This window comes from Lolium rigidum, chromosome 4 (genome assembly GCF_022539505.1).
Source record: "Lolium rigidum isolate FL_2022 chromosome 4, APGP_CSIRO_Lrig_0.1, whole genome shotgun sequence".
Classification (NCBI taxonomy): domain Eukaryota; kingdom Viridiplantae; phylum Streptophyta; class Magnoliopsida; order Poales; family Poaceae; genus Lolium; species Lolium rigidum.
This window is the reverse complement of record NC_061511.1, coordinates 74117761-74140805: the sequence shown is the minus strand read 5'-3', so window position 1 is coordinate 74140805 and position 23045 is coordinate 74117761. Positions and strand designations below refer to the sequence as shown.

The 23045-nt window shown below is 42.5% G+C and overlaps 1 protein-coding gene across 4 annotated transcripts; it reads right to left on the bottom strand.

The window, feature by feature from the left end:
• Positions 1 to 353: 353 nt before the first annotated feature.
• LOC124708509 lies at positions 354 to 7999 on the bottom strand. 4 transcript variants are annotated; one of them, XM_047240194.1, is made up of 11 exons: positions 7518 to 7999; positions 6042 to 6161; positions 5820 to 5968; positions 5067 to 5336; positions 4858 to 4988; positions 4424 to 4541; positions 4251 to 4343; positions 4102 to 4179; positions 3848 to 3935; positions 2134 to 2221; positions 354 to 532 (listed from the first exon to the last, which is right to left on the bottom strand). In XM_047240194.1, the coding sequence occupies exons 1-10, from the start codon at positions 7909 to 7911 to the stop codon at positions 2145 to 2147; spliced, it is 1518 nt and encodes a 505-aa protein (XP_047096150.1). In that variant the 5' UTR covers positions 7912 to 7999; the 3' UTR covers positions 354 to 532; positions 2134 to 2144. The 4 variants fall into 4 exon arrangements, with proteins under 4 accessions (XP_047096150.1, XP_047096147.1, XP_047096149.1 ...); XM_047240191.1 differs by having other exon boundaries at positions 354 to 529; XM_047240193.1 differs by lacking the exon at positions 354 to 532 and adding an exon at positions 1018 to 1043.
• Between the last annotated feature and the right edge of the window lie 15046 nt (positions 8000 to 23045).

Here is a 23045-nt window from a genome sequence, read left to right as displayed (position 1 = left end):
GAAGTTGGGGAAATGATTTGGAATCCGTAACCTCAAGCTTTTCAGCCTGAACAACACAGCATCATCGCAATTGCTAACATCAAGGCACATCTCAATGTTGAGTCACAACAGTCAAGTATACATCAAAATTGTCACTGCTATCATCCCCCATCCGACAAACGCATTCACAGTGCATGTAAAATGAAGGAACATATCAATCTACTCGCACTCAAGTATGCAACAGAAAGGGAGCGGTACATGATCAAGCAGGAGAAATTAGCCCGCACTTCAGATTTCATCAAAATCAGCGTAGACGTCTTAGCTTGAACAAAAACAACAGTCACCATGCATCAAGACTAATGAGTGGGTCAGTACGTTTTTAGCATGCCATAGTTTTGTCCCATCATGATCATAGTAATATTTAGCGCAGGTTTCTAGCACAGTAAGAGTTATCGGGGACAGATAAAAGTCAATCAGATCGGCCAGGGAAGCTGGAAAGAATATGTTCTCCTGGCACCTGCAATGTAGCATGCCCCTGTAGTCAAGTCTACTGCTGCAAGAAAGATCACAGCTATGAGTATATGACACAACTTAGAATGAACAGCAGTAAAACAAACAAACGAACAAACAAACAAACAAAATAAAACTTGGAAATGTAGAAAAGGACATCACAAGACCACAGAAATTAAGGAATTTTATTGTTGTGATCTGGTGATGTTATGGGAATATGGAGCAAATAACTGTGACTCTACATCGATGGAGTGGGATGTACAATACAAAAATGACATGGTCTAAACCGCAGTTGTGCCCTTTCATCGAGACAATATATATACCAAATTGTAAAAACATTTAAAGATATCGTTAAGAAAATTAACATTGTTGGAAATACACATATCTTCACAAGCAGAAATACTGTGAGTAACCTATGTATGTTTTGATTGGGAAAATAATTGCCTAACAGGTAACCAGTGAGCAAAGGAAACAAAGGTACCACTCAACTAGATCGGGACTTATGTATCAGAGGAGGGTTTTTTCTTTCTCAAACAAGCGCCCAAATGTGTTGTCTGCATTAGAAGGAAAACGCGAAGATGACGTAGAAGTGTTACAAAGTACCAGCAATAGAAAAAGAAAAAACTTAAGCTAGTCAATCCTAAAAACAATGAAAGGACAGGAGCAGGGAAAGCAAAGCCCTATGTTTACAGCTAGATTTTCTTCTGGCCTGGGAATTACAAACATGAAAGATTTCAACCTTTGCTTGTTGGCATCTTGGGTTCATTGATACAACGAATCAGGTAATAAATCTGGAAGCAGGATGTGGATTATAAATATGATACTCATAGCCCTAATAACTGTTACGACCCACATCTAACTTGACCCTTTTCAGAAAGGGGTTATGGGGCCTGTCAAGCTGCAAAGTTGGGTTAATAAGTGGCAGTTTGGAAATGGAAGGAAGAAACAATTGTTGTGTTCCTACTTGGACTGGGCTCTTAGGATGTGCTTGGCTTGAGATCAACAAAGGGATTGGGTGGAGCCGAGCCAGTTTATGGGTTGGTCAAAAGTTTGACACACGGATGGGGTGAACTCATTTTGATGAGAGTGGATAGGGTGTTGTGCGAGATCACCAATTCTACATGTAATATTTCGGCAATATAAACCACTCCATCCAAACCAAGTTGTAACAAACAAAATCTTCAGTAATAGTGCAAGTTAGCATCCACAACACTAAAATGAAGTACTCCCTCTGTTCACTAACGTAAGAGCGTTTAGATATTTTAAAGCGGACTAGATACATATCAAAATGGGTGAATATACAAAAAGCTAAAAGGTCTTGCATTAGTGAACGGAGAGAGTAACAATTAGCAATATAGCAAGTATTACAAGTTTTGTTTTCAAAACCAGATGCATACATGCTGACCACAATAACATAATCCAGAACAGCTTGCAATTGTAGTACTAGGGCATGATCCAGAATCCAGAACAGTACCATAAAAACTAACACTATCAAGCAAGTTCCATCCAAAAGATACCAACACTACATCTACTTCCTTACTTCAGGGGCAGTGATCCATTCTTCAGAGTATACAGCAAAAATCCTAGGTAGCGTCTAGCTAAATATCTGATGACCATTACAAAGAAGTCATGGATAGAGATCACCTCCACATTCTTCATGGCTTTGCTTCACATGCAGCTGCTGCGGGCCCTTCCTCTCCCGTGTTTCCTTCTGCCTTAGCATCTTCATCGTCTGCATTTTAAGAAACATGAAGTTAGTTCAGCACATTCCTGTCAATATATCCATTTTTCGTTTGACATCACAGTCGAATATCCAAGAGTTGTGTTAAAATTTTCAAAAGTTTGGAATGGTATGCCAGGCTGTAGTTGTTACGGACACTAGTAAGATGGATGCAGTGATGGCGACTGGCAAGAAGACCACGAAGTCATAATGCTGGAGATGGTCACATGTTACAGCAGAAAGGAGGATCCGTAGAACAATATAGGATTATAGATATCCCGTTAAGTTCCCAACAGAGACAAATCACAAAACATACATAGATTGACTCAGACTTTGAACAGCACTAGAACCTTGCCATAATGCCATCACATACACAACACTGGAACCCAATAACCATGTCATAAGCAGATTAGCATAGACAAGAAAACATGAGATCTACAACCATAGCATAGGAGACAAAGCTCTACCGAATAGTCCTGGTGTATTAGGGTATATATCTCGCAATTTTGGAGGGCAAAATCAGATAAATCGTAGGGGGAAGGGACGTCCCCTGGCTCCACCTTTTTCTACCAATGGCTTGGTTTTCCTCGTCCGAGCTAAGGTCAGCCGCCATCTTCCATAACCGAGCTGACCAGGGTCAGGTCTATCCCTACAATCCACTAAAAGAAGCTGATGGATGAACCAATTGAGCCAACCAAGGACAGAGCTGCCCCCTGGGACTGTTCTTGTTGCATAATTCTTCAAACTGGGTCAGGTCCATCCATACAATCCCTTTACATTATGAACAAATATATCAATCTGTTTCTGGAATCTGATCGTTTGAAATGGGATCTGAATAGTAAAGCTAAGTTGTCTGAAAAATCCTTATATAAACTACAACCTCTCTTTGACTTATAAAAAGGAAGGGACGGAGTAGTTAACTTTGGGGGAGTTACGCCCCTATGTACCCCTGCAGTTTGACATTTAGCCTTCCCTCCTCGCATAAATGTATTTCTTCAGCTTTTCAGCAACAAAACTGTTCTGACTAGGGTCGACCTAGGGAAACACCAACTGCTGAATGATAAGACTTTTTTAAGTGAGGTGGCCGACATGGCTGGGATCAAGTCTAATATTTTTATATTGAATACTAGCCACATTTTTTATTAGGTGGCTAAATGATGCTTGCTGGATGAGCAAAACAGACAGACATCTGAATATTGCTACGACTGACTTTTTTGGAGCCATGGAAGTTAAGGAATTATATTATTTTTCAGTGAGTGACATGGATGGATCTAGCCTACCCCAACTTGCTTGGGACAAAATGTTTGGGTTTTGTTGTTGTGGTTGATGATGAAGAGTTACATGGATGAATCTAAGGATGCTATGAAGACAGCTGGCACTTCCCATTGATGGCCAGGGATGTACATGAAGAGCTGGAGCTTTATTGCTTCATTACCCGCCTGGATACCATGGTGCCAAAGTTTTTTGCACCTTTGCATCAATATCATGGATCCAAGACTGATCCATGAGCTCGTCAATCATGAAGTGGGGCTATTTTTGCATATTGCCTCGTGTGCTAAGAATTTTTATTGCAAATAAATAAATTCAAACAGGGCATGGTAATACGATCTATAATAAGATAAAGGAGGTATGTATTACCTGAGTGAAATACTTCAAGATGATCTGACAACTCTACTCTTAATGTGATGAATCTCTGTATACGTTTGCGCACATGAAATACACCGATCTACGAAGCCAAAAGGAGTAATATTTTTATTCGATATCTATAAGTGATGATAACTTGTAAGAGACCAAAAGAATATTTATACTCCATATAAGATCAACAAAAGGTTAGTTTCAAATGAAAATGCACAAGTGGTTTGGGCATTTTCTGGATGTGGATAGAAACAGACCTCAACCTCAACTTTAGAGCTGAGATCATTGCTTTTCTCAAGATGCTCCTCAGCAACACCCAACAACACATGTTCCAGCTGAAATGAACAGGTAAAACCAAGTAAAACAAAATGTCACAGATCTATACATATAAGGACTAGAATTTTACCTGAACAATACTTGAAACACGCTCTTTTTGGCATGAAAAGATAATATCCCCTGCCCTAATGCCAAGCTTCTCAGCATCACATTTCGCTGAAATCTGGTAACAATTTGCAAGAGTTACATCTTGGTTACAGCATAATAAATGCTTAGATAAAGGGCTAAATCAGATAGGTGTACCTCTCCAACAATGAGACCAGAGGAAATACTGAATTTACGTGACATCAACTCAATACGGGGAATATCTAGAAATGCTAATGTCCTTAGCTTCAAGCCAAGCTGGGGTCGAGCAAGTTGCCTACATACAATAGTCATTAAATTGTTGAGTTCAGTTGAAGAATGTGATTACAACATATGAATTTACTATTTATCCCCAGTGCAAAATGGAGCACAAAAAAGTGCGATGTCACAACATTTATTTCTTTATCTTTCTATGTCAGCCCAACATACATTATTTCATCTAAACAAGATACTCACATTATGACTAATTACTTAGTTACACTACAATATTTGCTATATTAAGATATTTAATGCGCACATAAATAGAGCATTACAAAAGCATCAAATTTCCAATCACTTCAATACTAAATCAAGCTTAGTAAAATAACGCTTACCTAAAATGTTGCCACATGGTTGAACATTTAAGAATAAGAGAGCTTGGAATGAAGGCAACAAGAGGCAATTTGTAGAATAGCATCCCTACAATTTTTCCACCAGCATCCAGCACTCCACCTCCAGTTCCACACTGCATGCAGAATGACACTTGAGATTTGGTAATTGAAATTTAAATAAAATTAAGCCGAAGAGAAAAGATGACTATAACCTGAGGAATTGGACCGTTGAGGAATTGATAGTGATTTTGCTGATGTTCACAAGGATCTACAAGTTGTACCTTGTCTCGCTTATAAATCAGATTCAAATTTGTATCTCTAGCCAATAGAAATACATCCTGGCCTAACTCCACATTACGTTCCAATGACAAAGCCTTCAATGAAATATCCCCACTAATCTCAAAGAAGGCTATTTCATAGTGCTCGCTGAAGAACATCAAACGACACTCTAAAGTTGAGTCGTCCAACATATGAACATTAACCTGAAAAAAATTAACTAAAAGAGTTGAATATCCAAGAGCCGTGTTCAGAATTTATATGTAGGAACTCCAAAACTGGTGTTCAAAAGACTCCAAGAGTCAAATAGACCAGGTCAAACATTTGCCAATAATATACAAAAGAGGATATTTTCCTTTTTTAGTTTGAAACTAATGTTCTTAGTTTCAAATGGTCTTTTTTACACAATTCATAAAACATAGGCAGATTGACTCAGACTTTGATTAGCTCAAAGCAAATACTATCAAGACAATGGCATTTCCCAGCTAACATTTAGCACACCGCACTAGAACCCATCATCATGTCATAAGAAAATACAACTTGAGTGGCATATAGACATCAAAAGGTGTTGATTTTCCATTAGATCATATCCCACAATTCATTGACATAAGTGCATTGCTCTTGTGGGTTTATATGTAATCTGAACAATGATGCTATGACTTAATTGCATGATTTGTTTAAGATTTTACCTTTGCCTCAGTAGCGTACTCCTTTTTTGTCCAATCATCCAAAGGTTTCTTGGTGCAGAAAAGCCATGTTGAGGTGAGAATGATAGCGGAGTTCTTAAATGCATCTATCTCAACGACAATCCCTGTGCACTGGTTTATCATCTTGCCATCTGCTCATGTTACAGAGCATGCTTAGAAATAGCAACAATAAAACCAGGTTAGGCTAAAGACTAAGAAGAGTACCCAGGTAGGCTGAAAGGCTTAGAACCGATTCAGCACACTTTAGAACAGACTCTGTCTCCTTGACGGTGCGGCGCTCGGTGACACTGGATGGTGCAAGTGTTAACATCCGCTTATGACGATCTAGAAAAAAAATCCATTTCCATGAGAGCAATACAAGAACTTGGTCAATAAAGATGCCCAGTTTGACAGGTCAGTTTTCTCAAAATCAAAGCATTCCAAACCACATTATTTCAATGTTTGGGAAATGAATACTACAGTTTTCATAAATCTCAGTTTTGTACTGTTTCAGCGAAAATGATAAGGCGTTTGGCAGCGTTGTATTTATTTGTTGCATTGGACATTCAACATCATAGGTTCAACCAACATATGAATCCAGTTGCTTGTCAATTCTGCTGGCCAGTTAGGCATCTAGCTCAAGGTTCAAAAAAGCGCTAAGCGCTAAGCGAGCGGTGAGGCTCTGCCTAGAGGAACTACTGCTTAAGCGAGCTTAAGCGCCGCTTAAGCGTGCATGGCAAAACATGCATATGTAAATCTAAAATAGAAAATATTGAATAACCTCACTTAGTTCTGTGTTATTTCTGGTCCAACAAAAGGCCCAACATGATGCCTCTTGCTTCTCAGGTTGTAGCCAAACACATGACCCCCTCCAAAAGGCCCAATAACCTCACGCACTGCAAATAAATCGATCCCCTCGTGCTTTCCAGCCTCCCAGATCCCAGGTCATAGCCGCCACTCATGCACGCCTGCCTCTCTCACTTTGATCCCCTCGATCTGGACTAGAAGGGGACGAGGGGAACGAGCTGCTGGAGGAAGGGGATCCTGTCTAGGCGGCCTTGAAGATCTAGAGGGCGGCACGAAAGAGTAGCTTGACCACTGGCCCGGAGGAGCTCTAGTGTTGTCGCCTCTTACTTCTGCCTCGACGCGGGAGTAGAATTGGGATGCGTACGGAATTCCTAACCCTAACCCTCTTGCTTCTGCCTCGACAACGCGTGAGAGCCCGCCTCGACAGCTCCTCCTCGCTTTTCCTCTCGCTCAGGCCGAAAGCTGAGCGGAAGGGCTCCGCTTAGCTCTAATCTACGCTTAAGCATACGCTCAGGAACGCTTTTTTGAACCATGATCTAGCTTCTAGTTTTAAGACACACTCTCATGCGCTTACGGGAGGAAGAACGAATGCAATGAAAGGGAAATTAGCCGCACAAACGAAAGGTGATCATCTGTCAGTTGCTGCAGTCCAGCGGATCAACACAAGACAGTAATGTCTAGAATAATGAACACGCATAAATTTGTTATTTCAGTCGTACAGCACCATTATTTTTTGCATTTACAAAACTACACAGCAGTTTTGGCAATATCACGATTTATAAGACCGCAATATTAGTTGGAGCCAAAAACCTCAAAGTTTTCAAAACCATAGTGTAATTGTGGTATCCTCTAGCTAATCAAAAAAAAATACTGAGCAGAGAAACACAGTCTTACCCCTTTTCTTGATGTATTTCTGCATATCATCATGGTATTTGTCCATGACGTCTTGGTCGTCAGTGAAGCCGTAGAGCACGGTGCCATCTTCCTCCGTACAGATGGGCATCAGGGGAGCCTTGGGCCTGCGGAATGGAGAGCCAGAGGAGTCGGAACCAGAGCCCGCCGAATCCCCATCCCTAGGCTCGGTGACCCTCTTCCTCTTCGTCCCCCTTGCCGACCCAGAGTCCGATTCAGACATTTCCTCCATGCTCGGACGCGGTGACGAAGCCGCTGGCGACCCTGGGTCGGACGGCAGCCGCGGAGGTGACCTGGTAGTGCTCTCCGGAGCAACTTCGCCGACAGCTCCTCCCAAGAGTAGATTGGACCCTTGCCCCCTCGATTCCGTCATCATCCCGGCCGGTTTTGAAGGATTTCTCCGCCGTCTCTTGGGAGCGCTTGATCTGGTGCGACGACGGAGCAAACCCTTGCCCTAGGGCGAGGTAACGGCGAACGAAGTGGAAGGGTGCGATGACGGAGCAAACCCTTGGCCTTTTTCTTAAATCCAGAGAGGCATGGGAGCAAACCCTTGCCCTCGCTGCCTCCTGCTAGTTTTGTTTATTCAAATAAAATGTCCACTAAAAAAATACTTCCTCCGGTCTCTTTTAAGGGAAAATGATAAATTCGAGTAAATTAAATTCGAGTAAATTAAAAAAATGTCCACTAAAAATGCATTGGCTTAACTCGAAACTTTAAATTCGAGTAAATTAAAAAAGATCGGAGGGAGTATATTTGTATTGGTTCGTCTGTATGCCGTGAATACAAATATTGGTTGAACGGGTATGTGTGTTCGTGGCAGCCAAGCGGTCCGATGCAAAGAAAATTGAGCATCATCTAGGACACATGCAAAAGCCGCAGCTGGCTTCCCGCAGGTGCACTCCGGCCGGCGGGAAATTGTGTGAACTTCTTCGGGAGCCTCTTTGGGCCGAAAGGGTCCTTGTTGATGAGGACGATGAACTCGAAAAACTTGTTGTGGAAGTAGTCAGTATCCTCCTCCTCAGGCGACGATGAGCGTTAAGGCGGTGGGGATGCTGCACTGCGGCCCCTGCCCTTACCGTGGCAGCCGTGTCTGCGACCCCTAGAATCTACCATGGATCGCATGGGGGAGAAGGTGGAGGGTGGTGCTAGGGTTTGTCTGAGGAGGATCCGGTGCCCGAGCATCCCGTTTATACCCGGAAGCAGTGTAAGGGTGAAAGAACATATCTCATTTTATATGTGGTTTTGGTGTTGATGACAATGATGATATTTGAACATTTCGGTATATAAGATTTGTAGGTTGTTGCATTCTCTAGATGCCCAAAAAATGAAGAGCGTGCAAGATATCAAATGGCATTGTTTTGTGGCTAGTTATTGGAAGAAAGTATGGAAGAGAAAAGAAAGAAAAGAAGGTAGGAAGAAAACAGAAGAAGAAGAGAAGAAGAATTAAAGGAGAAAGAAAAAGGGGGGCGGAGGCTTGGGCGGTACCGCCGGCCTGGCCACGGCCGGAGGCTCCGGCCTTCGTACCGCCCAAGGTACCGCCCGCGCCTCAGTAAGGTGGCCAGGGGAGTTGGAGCCCCGGCGGTACCTCGGCCGGTACCCCGGCCGGAGGGTCCGGCCTCCCCCTTCGGCCCGGCCCTCTCATGGCCACGTGGCCGCTCCCCTCCCGGCCTGCGCCGCTCGACCGTGGCCGGTAGTACCGGCCCCACCTGGCCGGTACTACCGCTCGGTCCTCCAACGGCCGTTTTTCTCCAGGGTTATAAATACCCTTCTTCTCCAAGTGGTTTAGCTGCTCACTTCTTCCCCAAAAAGCAAGACACCATTGTTGTGCCACCAAGAACACCAAATTCATCGGATCTCCTCCCTCAACCACCCAAATCCCTTGTGCTTTGGAGAATCAAAGGAGAAGACCCCGATCTACATCTTCACCGAAGCAATTTGCATTTCCCCCTCATTTTTTTGAGGGCCCCCTTGCTAGTGTTCCTCTTTGGATCCCTAGTTGATTTGTGTTGATGTATTGTTGTTGATTATTGTGTTGTTACAGATTTGGGAGCCTCCAATTTGGTTGTGGATGTGTGCCCCAAGAACCTTGTAAAGGCCCGGTTTCCGCCTTGAGGAAATCCCTTAGTGGAAGTGGGCTAGGCCTTCGTGGCGTTGCTCACAGGAGATCTGAGTGAAGCCTTTGTGGCTGTTGGTTTGGCTTTCGTAGCAACCACACTCCTCCAAACGTAGACGTACCTTCTTGCAAAGGAAGGGAACTACGGGAATCATCTCCGTGTCATCGCGTGCTCCACTCTCGGTTACCTCTATCCTATTCTATCTCATATATATATTGCGTAGCTATATCTTGCTTAGTTGGTAACCTTGTCATTTAGGTAAATTCACTTAGTTGCATATCTAGAGAATTTACCTTTGTGTCAAGCCTAAATTGAAAAAGAACTAAAAATTGGTTAGCACCTATTCACCCCCCCCTCTAGGTGCGGCATATGATCCTTTCAATTGGTATCAGAGCCTCGGCTCTTATTTCGGGCTTAACCGCCTAAGAGTATGCCGGACGAGGAGCCTCCGGAAGGGGCCGCTAAGATGGTCTCCATGGATGACTTCAATTCGTTGAGGTCCTCCATGGAAGCTCAAATGGAAAGCATGAAAAAAATGATTTTCGAGCTTTTGACTTCGGTCCCTCCCAAGGCTCCCATCGTAGAGGTAAAGGACACGGGTGCGTTAGAAGAGGGAGATGGTTCGGCATTACCCTCCTCTACCAAACCCGTGGATGGTGATAACTTAAACACTATCAAATCTCCCATTGCATCTCCTAGGGGAACTAGTGGAGGTGAGAGCTACAATCGAGTACCTCCGCCTTTCCTATCTCCCGATATACCGGTTCCCCATCCTCATATAAACATTCGGGGCGACCCTCCTAAGTTTTCCGTTAATGATTTCGATACTTGGCAATTTGAGTTTAGCTCTCATGTTCGCAAGTGCCTCCAATGAACTTTGGAGAATCATCGTGGAAGGCTTCAAGCCCTATAACCCCGACAAGTTGACTAGAAGAGAAGCGGTTGATAGTCAACTCAACAACACCGCCTTGCACATGATTCAAACTAGTGTGGGGACAAAGGATTTGTCTCGTGTTCGGAATTTCACCACCGCCAAGGAAGCTTGGGATGGCTTGGCCGCTAGTTGCATTGGAAGTGAGAGCATGAGAAGGAACAAGTATAATTCTCTTCGGAATAAAGCTGAAGGTTTCTTGAGGCTACCGGATGAAGATCATGAAGTCATGTATGGAAGACTTCTCACCGTTGCCGATGCTTTCCAGAATGTTGGTGCCACCCACATCCATGACTCTTGGATCAAGGATAAGTACATCGATTGCATGATGGCGTTTGAACCCATTGATGTCAAGACTCTTGTCGGAAGAGAATGCTTTCCCTCTCTCACCTCTCAACAAGCCGTGCACGAGATGCAAGCTCTCAAGGTGCTTGAGCAAAACTCTCATGATTCTCGCAATCGAGCTCTTGGGATGTCAAAAGGGACCAACCTTGCCTTGGCGGTAAACTCCGTGGAAGATGTGAACCCTCAAGAACCATATAGGGCATCTTGGAGTATGTCCTATCCGGATGATTTGGAATACCACTACAACGACCACATGGCATTCCATGCAAAAACCTTTTGGGTGGATCCGTCCAAGGCCAAGGAAGACAACATCAAGAGAAGCAACTCAAGTGGATTCAAGAGCTCGGGGCCAAAAACAAGATCGTGCTACAATTGTGGGGACAAGCGCCATTTCATAGCCGATTGTCCCTATGAGCATAGAGAAACTCATGGTGGAAGGCTCATTCCCAAGGACAAGAGCAAAGACTCAAAGGGCAAAGATTCAAAGGCCCCCAACAAGAAATTCTATAACAAGAGCAATAAGGGCAAGAGGCCCTCAAGGATTGTGCTTGTGACTAAAGAAGAATATTCTTCCGATGAAGTTGAAAGTTGTAGTGATGATGAAGAAGAAGAAAGCTCAAAGGAAGTGGCCGCCATTGTCACTACCAACATTCCCTCTCCATCTCTCTTTGAATCCCCCAATGAGAATCCTCATATCAAGAATGCACATTGCTTCATGGCAAGGTCCACCTTGGACACATCTGTTGTGCTATCAACTCAAGAAGAATATACCTCCGGAGATGATGATGTTGATGATGATGAAGATGCAACCTCAAATGGATTGGTTGCTCTTGCCTCCCTCTCCACTAACTCTTCATCACCAAGTGAATCCCCCAATGAGGTCATTCATGTGGAGGAAGAAAGTTGCCTCATGGCTAAATCTTCCGAGGTATCATCTCCTAACCCCTCTATGCCTAGCATATCAAATGATCTAGGGGTTGACCTTGCTAGTCTAAAAGTGAAACAAGAATTGCTAGAGTTTGATGAGTTCATTCTTAACTTACAAGGCAACACTAAAAAGCATGTTTCAAACCTCATGGTTCGTATGGCTCAACTAAATGATACTCTTGAGAAAAAAATGTCAAATAGAGGGAGAAGATTCTCTTGAAATTCATGCTCTTAAAAATGCTCTTGAGGAAAGTCAAGAAACGATAGCTTCTCTCGAAGAGAGGCTAGAAAATCTTGAAGAGCCTCAAGATAAAATTAACAAGCTCACTAAAGCTAGAGATCTTGCTAGAGCTAAGTCTAAAGTGCTTTTAAAGGAAAAGGCCAAATTTGGTGTTGATCATGAGAAACTTGTGAGAGATCTAGATGAACTAGACAAGGCACACAAAGCCTTGAAGAGTGAATACTCTCTCCTCTCCAAGTCTTATGAGCAACTTCAAATTAGGCTCGCTTCATATGACATACCTAGTACCTCTACTCCTTCATGTGATCATGCAAATATTATTAAGGAAAATGCTAGGTTGAAGGATGAACTTGCTAAGGCCTCCTCTCCCCAAAGTAAACTTTCCTTGGATGATCTTTTGAGTAAGCAAAGATCAAACAATGGGAAGGAGGGCCTTGGTTATAATGCCAAGGCAAAGAAGGCAAACAAGCAAAAGGCCAAGCCCGCACAAGACAAGAAGAAAGCTATCACTAATGGTGAAGCCCCCAAGGGCAAAACCATTAATGATGATGATGCGGGAATTGCTAACCCTCACTATGTTCTATTTGAAGATTATTATGGTGATGTTTATGCGAAATATGTTGGCCCATATGATGGTTATGTTGCTTGGTCTATTTGGGTCCCAAAGACCCTTGTTGCTAACAAAAGAGGACCCATTGAGAAATGGGTACCTAAATTCAAGAATTGATCTCATGTAGGACTATGCCGCCGGAGGTTCAAAATGGGTATTTGATAGTGGATGTACAAGTCATATGACCGGCGGCAAGAACCTCGTCAAGGAGTTGAGGCCTAACATAAACAATATCACCGTCTCCTTTGGCGATAATTCTACATTCGAGGTATTGGGTTTTGGTAAGGTTGTGGTTGCACACAACATTACTCTTGTGGATGTCATGCTTGTCAAAACCCTTGGTTACAATTTACTTTCAGTTTCCGCCCTTGGCAAGATGGGTTTCGCCGTCTTTATTGATAATGATATTGTGGTCCTCTTGTGGAGCAAGACTCTAAAAGTCGCTTTCATTGGGTATCGCGAACACAACTTGTATGTGGTGGACTTTTCGGGGAACACCACGACAAGTGCGATGTGCCTATTCGGAAAGGCGGATGTGGGTTGGTTGTGGCATCGCCGCTTGGCCCATGTCAACATGAGAACGTTGCAAAGTCTTCACAAGGGGAACCATATTGTGGGACTAATGGAAAATGTGTCTTTTGCCAAAGATCGTGTTTGTAGGGCTTGTGTTGAAGGCAAAATGCATGACTCTCCGCATCCAAGCAAGACTATCATCTCTTCCAAGAGGATCTTGGAGCTCCTTCATGTGGATCTCTTTGGTCCCGTTACTCATGCAAGTCTTGGTGCGAAGAAACATTGCTTGGTGATTGTTGAATGTTGATGACTACTTGATGTCTAAGGGTGCTTCTATTCTTGTAGACAGTGTTGGGCCTCCAAGAGCAGAGGTTTGTAGAACAGTAGAAAGTTTCCCTTAAGTGGATCACCCAAGGTTTATCGATCTCAGGGAGGAAGAGGTCAAAGATATCCCTCTCATGCAACCATGCAACCACAAAGCAAGAAGTCTCTTGTGTCCCCAACACACCTAATAGGTGCACTAGTTCGGCGAAGAGATAGTGAAATATAGGTGGTATAAATAAGTATGAGCAGTAGTAACGCAGCAGTAGCAACGCAAAGAAACAAGAAACAAGCAAGCGATAGCAAGTATTTAGGAACAAGGCCTAGGGATTACACTTTCACTAGTGGACACTCTCAACATTGATCGCATAATAAATAACTCTTTCTCATATGTGCTACATACACTCTTTTGTTGGATGACAAACACCAGCCGTTGTGTAGGGCTACAAGAGCACCTCAATGCCGGAGTTAACAAGCTCCACAACATTCGATGTTCATATTTAAATAACCTTAGAGCATAATAGATCATTGCAAAATAAACCAAGAACTAACATAGCGCACACACCGTCCACATTACACTATGAAGGAGGAATAGATCACATCAATACTATCATAATGATAATTAACTCCACAATCTACAAGAGATCATGATCATAGCCTACGACAAGAACCACACGGTGCACACACTAGTCACCTTTACACCATGCAGGAGGAATAGACTACTTTAATAACATCACATGAGTAGCACACAACTAGTAGCGATACAAAGCTCATCATATGGATCTCAATCATGTAAAGCAGTCTCATGAGATCATTGTATTGAAGTACATAGGAGGGAGATTAACCACATAGCTACCGGTACAGCCCCGAGCCTCGATGGAGAACTACTCCCTCCTCATGGGAGACAGCAGCGTTGATGGAGATGGCGGTGGTGTCGATGGAGGAGCCTTCCGGGGGCACCGTCCCGGCGGCGTGCCGGAAGAGAGACTCCTGTCCCCCAGATCTTGGCTCTGCGATGGCGGCGGCTCTGGAAGGTTTCTCGTACCGTGGCTTTTCCGTCTCGAGGTTTTAGGTCCAGGGACTTTATATAGGCGAAGAGGCGGCGTCAGAAGGTCGAAGGGGCAACGACACCATAGGGCCGCGCGGCCAGGGGGTGGGCCGCGCCACCCTATCATCTGGGGGCCCTGTGGCCCCCCTCTGTTGACTCTCGGGTGTTCTGGATGCTTCCGGGGATTCTAAGATCTTTGGCGTTGATTTCGTCCGATTCCGAGAATATTTCGTTACTAGGATTTCTCGAAACCAAAAACAGCAGAAAACAACAGAATCGGCCTTTCGGCATCTCGTCAATAGGTTAGTTCCGTAAAACGCATAAATATGACATAAAATGTGCATATAACATGTAGATATCATCAATAATGTGGCATGGAACATAAGAAATTATCGATATGTCGGAGACGTATCAGCATCCCCAAGCTTAGTTCCTGCTCGTCCCGAGCAGGTAAACGATAACAACGTATAATTTCTGGAGTGACATGCCATCATAACCTTGATCATACTATTGTAAACATATGTAATGAATGCAGCGATCAAAACAATGGTAATGACATGAGTAAACAACTGAATCATAAGGCAAAGACTTTTCATGAATAGTACTTTCAAGACAAGCATCAATAAGTCTTGCATAAGAGTTAACTCATAAAGCAACAGATCAAAGTAAAGGTATTGAAGCAACACAAGAGAAGATTAAGTTTCAGCGGTTGCTTTCAACTTATAACATGTATATCTCATGGATAATTGTCAACATAGAGTAATATAACAAGTGCAATATGCAAGTATGTAGGAATCAATGCACAGTTCACACAAGTGTTTGCTTCTTGAGGTGGAGAGAAATAGGTGAACCGACTCAACATAAAAGTAAAAGAATGGTCCTTCGCAGAGGAAAGCATCGATTGCTATATTTGTGCTAGAGCTTTTATTTTGAAAACATGAAACAATTTTGTCAACGGTAGTAATAAAGCATATGAGTTATGTAAATTATATCCTACAAGTTGCAAGCCTCATGCATAGTATACTAATAGTGCCCGCACCTTTTCCTAATTAGCTTGGACTACCGGATCATCGCAATACACATGTTTTAACCAAGTGTCACAATGGGGTACCTCCATGCCGCATGTACAAAGGTCTAAGGAGAAAGCTCGCATTTTGGATTTCTCGCTTTTGATTATTCTCAACTTAGACATCCATACCGGGACAACATGGACAACGGATAATGGACTCCTCTTTAATGCATAAGCATGTGGCAACAATTATTATTCTCATATGAGATTGAGGATATATGTCCAAAACTCGAAACTTCCACCATGAATCATGGCTTTAGTTAGCGGCCCAATGTTCTTCTCTAACAATATGCATGCTCCAACCATTAAGGTGGTAGATCTCTCTTACTTCATACAAGACGGACATGCATAGCAACTCACATGATATTCAACAAAGAATAGTTGATGGCGTCCCCAGAAACATGGTTATCGCACAACAAGCAAATTAATAAGAGATAAAGTGCATAAGTACAAATTCAATACCACAATAGTTTTTAAGCTATTTGTCCCATGAGCTATATATTGTAAAGGCGAATGATGGAATTTTAAAGGTAGCACTCAAGCAATTTACTTTGGAATGGCGGAGAAATATCATGTAGTAGGTAGGTATGGTGGACACAAATGGCATAGTGGTTGGCTCAAGGATTTTGGATGCATGAGAAGTATTCCCTCTCGATACAAGGTTTAGGCTAGCAAGGTTATTTGAAACAAACACAAGGATGAACCGGTGCAGCAAAACTCACATAAAAGACATATTGTAAACATTATAAGACTCTACACCGTCTTCCTTGTTGTTCAAAACTCAATACTAGAAATTATCTAGACTTTAGAGAGACCAAATATGCAAACCAAATTTAGCAAGCTCTAGGTGTTTCTTCACTAATAAGTGCAAAGTATATGATGCAAGAGCTTAAACAAGAGCACCACAATTGCCAAATATCAAGTTATTCAAGACATCATACCAATTACTACATGTAGCATTTTCCGTTTCCAACCATATAATAATTAACGAAGCAGTTCAACCTTCGCCATGAACATTAAAAGCTAAGAACACATGTGTTCATACGAACCAGCGGAGCGTGTCTCTCTCCCACACAAGCATTTATTCAAACAAAAACAAAAATAAGAGCACACAGACGCTCCAAGTAAAGTTCATAAGATGTGGCCGAATAAAAATATAGTTTCAAGAGAAGGAACCTGATAATTTGTCGATGAAGAAGGGGATGCCTTGGGAATCCCCAAGCTTAGACGCTTGAGTCTTCTTGATATATGCAGGGGTGAACCACCGGGGCATCCCCAAGCTTAGACTTTTCACTCTTCTTGATCATAGTATATCATCCTCCTCTCTTGATCCTTGAAAACTTCCTCCACACCAAACTCGAAACAACTCATTAGAGGGTTAGTGCACAATAAAAATTAACATGTTCAGAGGTGACACAATCATTCTTAACACTTCTGGACATTGCATAAAGCTACTGGACATTAATGGAACAAAGAAATTCATCCAACATTGCAAAAGAGGCAATGCGAAATAAAAGGCAGAATCTATCAAAACAGAACAGTCCGTAAAGATGGATTTTATTGAGGCACCAGACTTGCTCAAATGAAAATGCCCAAATTTAATGAAAGTTGCGTACATATCTGAGGATCACGCACGTAAATTGGCTTAATTTTCTGAGCTACCTACAGGGAGGCAGAGTCGAAATTCGTGACAACAAAGAAATCTGAAACTCGCGCAGTAATCCAAATCTAGTATTCACTTTACTATCAAAGACTTTACTTGGCACAACAAAACACAAAACTAAGATAAGGAGAGGTTGCTACAGTAGTAAACAACTTCCAAGACACAAATATAAAACAAAGTACTGTAGCAAAATAACACATGGGTTATCTCCCAAGAAGTTCTTTCTTTATAGCCATTAAGATGGGCTCAGCAGTTTTAATGATGCTCACATGAAAAATAGAGTATGAGGAAAAAAAGAGCATCAAGAAGCAAATTCAAAACAAATTTAAGCCTAACATGCTTCCTATGCATAGGAATCTTGTAAATAAACAAGTTCATGAAGAGCAAAGTAACAAGCATAGGAAGATAAAACAAGTGTAGCTTCAAAAATTTCAGCACATAGAGAGGCATTTTAGTAACATGAAAATTTCTACAACCATATTTTCCTCTCTCATAATAACTTTCAGTAGCATCATGAGCAAACTAAACAATATAACTATCACATAAAGCATTCTTATCATGAGTCTCATGCATAAAATTATTACTACTCCCAACATAAGCATAATCAATTTTATTAGTAATAGTGGGAGCAAATTCAACAAAGTAGCTATCATTATTATTCTCATCATAAAATATAGGAGGTATATTGTAATCATAATCAAATTTATCCTCCATAACAGGTGGTACTAAAAGACCAATATCATTATAATCATCATAAATAGGAGGCAAAGTATCATCAAAGTAAATTTTCTCCTCAATGCTTGGGGGACTAAAAAGATCATGCTCATCAAAACCAGCTTCCCCAAGCTTAGAATTTTCCATATCATTAGCAACAATGGTATTCAAAGTATTCATGCTAATATGTTCCATGGGTTTTTTAATTTTCGCATCAAACCATCCATGTCTTAAATCAGGAAATAGAATAAGAAGCTCATTGTCGTCCATTATGCCAAACTAGTGTAAACAAGAAACAAAAAGATGCAATTGCAGGATCTAAAGGAAATAGCTTTGAGTACTTACAACGGCGAAAATAGCTTAGTAGACGAGATCCGGAGTGTGAGTACCTTTTACCTTTCATCCCCGGCAACGGCGCCAGAAAATAGTTTGATGTCTACGGGTGCTTCTATTCTTGTAGACAGTGTTGGGCCTCCAAGAGCAGAGGTTTGTAGAACAGCAGCAAGTTTCCCTTAAGTGGATCACCCAAGGTTTATCGATCTCGTGGAGGAAGAGGTCAAAGATATCCCTCTCATGCAACCCCGCAACCACAAAGCAAGAAGTCTCTTGTGTCCCCAACACACCTAATAGGTGCACTAGTTCGGCGAAGAGATAGTGAAATACAGGTGGTATAAATAAGTATGAGCAGTAGTAACGCAGCAAGTAGCAACGCAAAGAAACAAGTAAACAAGCAGCGATAGCGTATTTAGGAACAAGGCCTAGGGATTACACTTTCACTAGTGGACACTCTCAACATTGATCGCATAATAAATAACTCTTTCTCATATGTGCTACATACACTCTTTTGTTGGATGACAAACACCAGCCGTTGTGTAGGGCTACAAGAGCACCTCAATGCCGGAGTTAACAAGCTCCACAACATTCGATGTTCATATTTAAATAACCTTAGAGCATAATAGATCATTGCAAAATAAACCAAGAACTAACATAGCGCACACACTGTCCACATTACACTATGAAGGAGGAATAGATCACATCAATACTATCATAATGATAATTAACTCCACAATCTACAAGAGATCATGATCATAGCCTACGACAAGAACCACACGGTGCACACACTAGTCACCTTTACACCATGCAGGAGGAATAGACTACTTTAATAACATCACATGAGTAGCACACAACTAGTAGCGATACAAAGCTCATCATATGGATCTCAATCATGTAAAGCAGCTCATGAGATCATTGTATTGAAGTACATAGGAGGGAGATTAACCACATAGCTACCGGTACAGCCCCGAGCCTCGATGGAGAACTACTCCCTCCTCATGGGAGACAACAGCGTTGATGGAGATGGCGGTGGTGTCGATGGAGGAGCCTTCCGGGGGCACTTCCCCGTCCCGGCGGCGTGCCGGAACAGAGACTCCTGTCTCCCAGATCTTGGCTCCGCGATGGCGGCGGCTCTGGAAGTTTTCTCGTACCGTGGCTTTTCCGTCTCGAGGTTTTAGGTCCAGGGGCTTTATATAGGCGAAGAGGCGGCGTCAGAAGGTCGAAGGGGCGACGACACCATAGGGCCGCGCGGCCAGGGGGTGGGCCGCGCCACCCTATCATCTGGGGGCCCTGTGGCCCCCCTCTGGTTGACTCTCGGGTGTTCCGGATGCTTCCGGGGATTCTAAGATCTTTGGCGTTGATTTCGTCCGATTCCGAGAATATTTCGTTACTAGGATTTCGAAACCAAAAACAGCGAGAACAAAGAACTGGCCTTTCGGCATCTCGTCAATAGGTTAGTTCCAGAAAACGCATAAATATGACATAAAATGTGCATATAACATGTAGATATCATCAATAATGTGGCATGGAACATAAGAAATTATCGATACGTCGGAGACGTATCACTACTCAAGATACACTTGGGTCTACTTTCTCAAGACGAAAGATGAGACTCAACAAATATTCATTGACTTTTCTACCGAGGTGCAACGCCAACACAACCTCCTCATTATGGCAATAAGAAGTGACAACGGCTCCGAGTTCAAGAACTATACGCTCAATGATTTTCTTAGTGATGAGGGGATTCGTCATCAATATTCCGCTGCTTACACCCCTCAACAAAATGGTGTTGCGGAGAGGAAGAACCGGACTCTTATGGATATGGCAAGATCTATGATGGCGGAATATAAATCCCGCTATAATTTTTGGGCTGAAGCCATCTCCATCGCTTGCCACTCTTCTAACCGGCTCTATCTCCGCAAGGGCTTGAACAAGACTCCATATGAAATACTCACGGGGAACAAGCCTAATATCTCATACTTCAAGGTGTTCGGGTGTAAGTGTTTCTACAAAATCAAAGGAGTTCGTTTATCTAAATTTTCTCCTAAAGCTTTGGAGGGTATATTTGTTGGTTACGGTGCCGAATCTCACACTTATAGAGTCTTTGATGTATCCTCCGGAATTATCATCAAATCTTGTAGTGTGAGGTTCGAAGAAAATGATGGCTCCCAAGTGGGGCAAGTTGATGTTTGTGCAGGTGATGAAATACCTCAAGATGCCATAGTAAGAATGGGTGTGAGATTTTTCCGCCCCATTGAGGGACACGGTGTGGCGTCTCGGGAAGGACTATGCTCTACCATGGTGGAGCCCTAATCTTCTCAACATCAACAAACCTCATCAAGTGAAGCAAATGATGCACCAACCCAAGAACAAGAACAAGACCCTCCCTCTTGTGTGCAAGATCAAGGACAAGATCAACCAAGAATTCATGATGGCTCCGACGAGTATCCATTTGATATTTGCTCCTCACCTAATGATGTCCAATATCAAGCACATGATGTTGAGCACTCTCAAGAAATTGAGGATGCTCAAGTTGAAGGTCAAGACGGGGACCCAAATGATCAAGTTGATCAAGTGATACCTCCAAGGCCAAGAAGAACCAAGGAGGAGATCGAGGCCCGTCGTCTAGCAAGAAGAGATAGGAACTTGGAAATTCTTGGACACACTCATGACAAGGTCCTAAGTGATGTAAGAGGAAGAGTTTCCACAAGAAGGCAATTGGCTAACTTTAGCAATCATCATGCTTATATCTCCTTAGTGGAACCCAAGAAAGTATTTGAAGCCCTTGAAGATTCGGATTGGTTGGAAGCTATGCACGATGAACTCAACAACTTCAAGCGCAACAAAGTTTGGACCTTAGTAGAGAAGCCAAAGGGGTGCCGCAATGTTATAGGCACTAAATGGATTTTCAAGAACAAGCAAGATGAGTTTGGAAATGTTGTGAGGAACAAGGCAAGATTGGTTGCTCAAGGGTTCTCTCAAGCGGAGGGAATTGACTTTGGAGAAACCTATGCTCACGTGGCTCGCCTTGAGTCCATCTGTATCCTTCTTGCTTATGCATCGCATCATAACTTTAAGTTACAACAAATGGATGTGAAAAGTGCATTTCTTAATGGTCCTTTGCATGAAGAGGTTTATGTTAAGCAACCCCCGGGGTTTGAGGATCTCAACTTTCCTAACCATGTCTATAAGCTTGATAAAGCACTTTATGGTCTCAAACAAGCTCCTAGAGCTTGGTACGAGCACCTTAAGGAATTGTTGATAGACCGTGGATTTGATGTTGGGCTAATCGATCCCACTCTTTTTACTAAGAGGGTTAATGGGGAGCTTTTCGTTTGCCAATTATATGTTGATGATATTATCTTTGGCACTACTAACAAAGCTTTCAATGATGAATTTTCAAAGCTTATGACCGATAGGTTTGAGATGTCTATGATGGGAGAGATGAAGTTCTTTCTTGGTTTTGAGATCAAGCAATTGAGAGAAGGGACCTTCATCAATCAAGCAAAATATCTCCAAGACATGCTCAAGAGGTTCAAGATGACCGAGATGAAGGGTGTGGCCACTCCTATGGTTACCAAATGTCATCTTGCACTTGATCCCAATGGTAAAGAGGTGGATCAAAAGGTATATCGCTCCATGATTGGATCCTTGCTTTACCTTTGTGCATCTAGACCGGACATAGTGTTGAGTGTTGGTGTGTGTGCAAGGTATCAAGCTTCTCCTAAGGAGAGCCACATGATGGCTCTCAAAAGAATCTTTCGATATTTGGTTGATACCCCAAGATATGGTATTTGGTACCCCAAAGGCTCAAGTTTTATTCTCAATGGATACACCGATGCGGATTGGGCGGGAGATAAGGATGATAGGAAATCAACTTCCGGGGCTTGCCAATTCCTTGGTAGGTCCTTGGTGTGTTGGTCTTCTAAGAAGCAAAATTGTATATCTCTCTCTACCGCCGAAGCCGAATATGTTGCCGCCGCAAGTGGATGCACTCAATTGTTATGGATGAGGCAAACTTTAAAGGAATACGGTGTCATTTGTGACAAAGTGCCTCTATTATGTGACAATGAAAGTGCCATCAAGATTGCCTATAATCCGGTGCAACATTCAAGAACGAAGCATATTGAGATCCGGAATCATTTCATTAGGGATCATGTTGCCCGTGGTGATATTGAGCTCATCTATGTACCTACCAAAGATCAACTTGCCGATATATTCACGAAGCCTCTTGATGAAGCAAGGTTCTCTTATTTGAGGAATGAGCTAAATATCATTGATTCAAGGGTATAGCTTGACCATCTTGCAAACACACCTTGTCTCAAAACTTTATTTGGTTTAGATGTGGGCACGGAAATAGGGGGAGTGCGGTTTAAATTATTGAGCTATCCCTCCCCCCATAATGCCAACATTAAGAAAAATCATTCTCTTTATATCAATTAATGATATGTGAGCTTCAATGATGAGTATTGGTTTTAGACCCAAGATATATCTTCGCGGTGCCATACCTTATCACTCGTATATGGTGGCCTAGGCCACCGACTTTTTTTGTGAAGTATTATTCTTATTGGATCTTATCGCGTTGCTCCGTTGTGGTCTTTCATGTTTTTATGGGAATTGGCTCAATGTTTGGCTTTCTCTTGATTTGATCCTTGCAAACTTGAGTTCATAGTACCATACC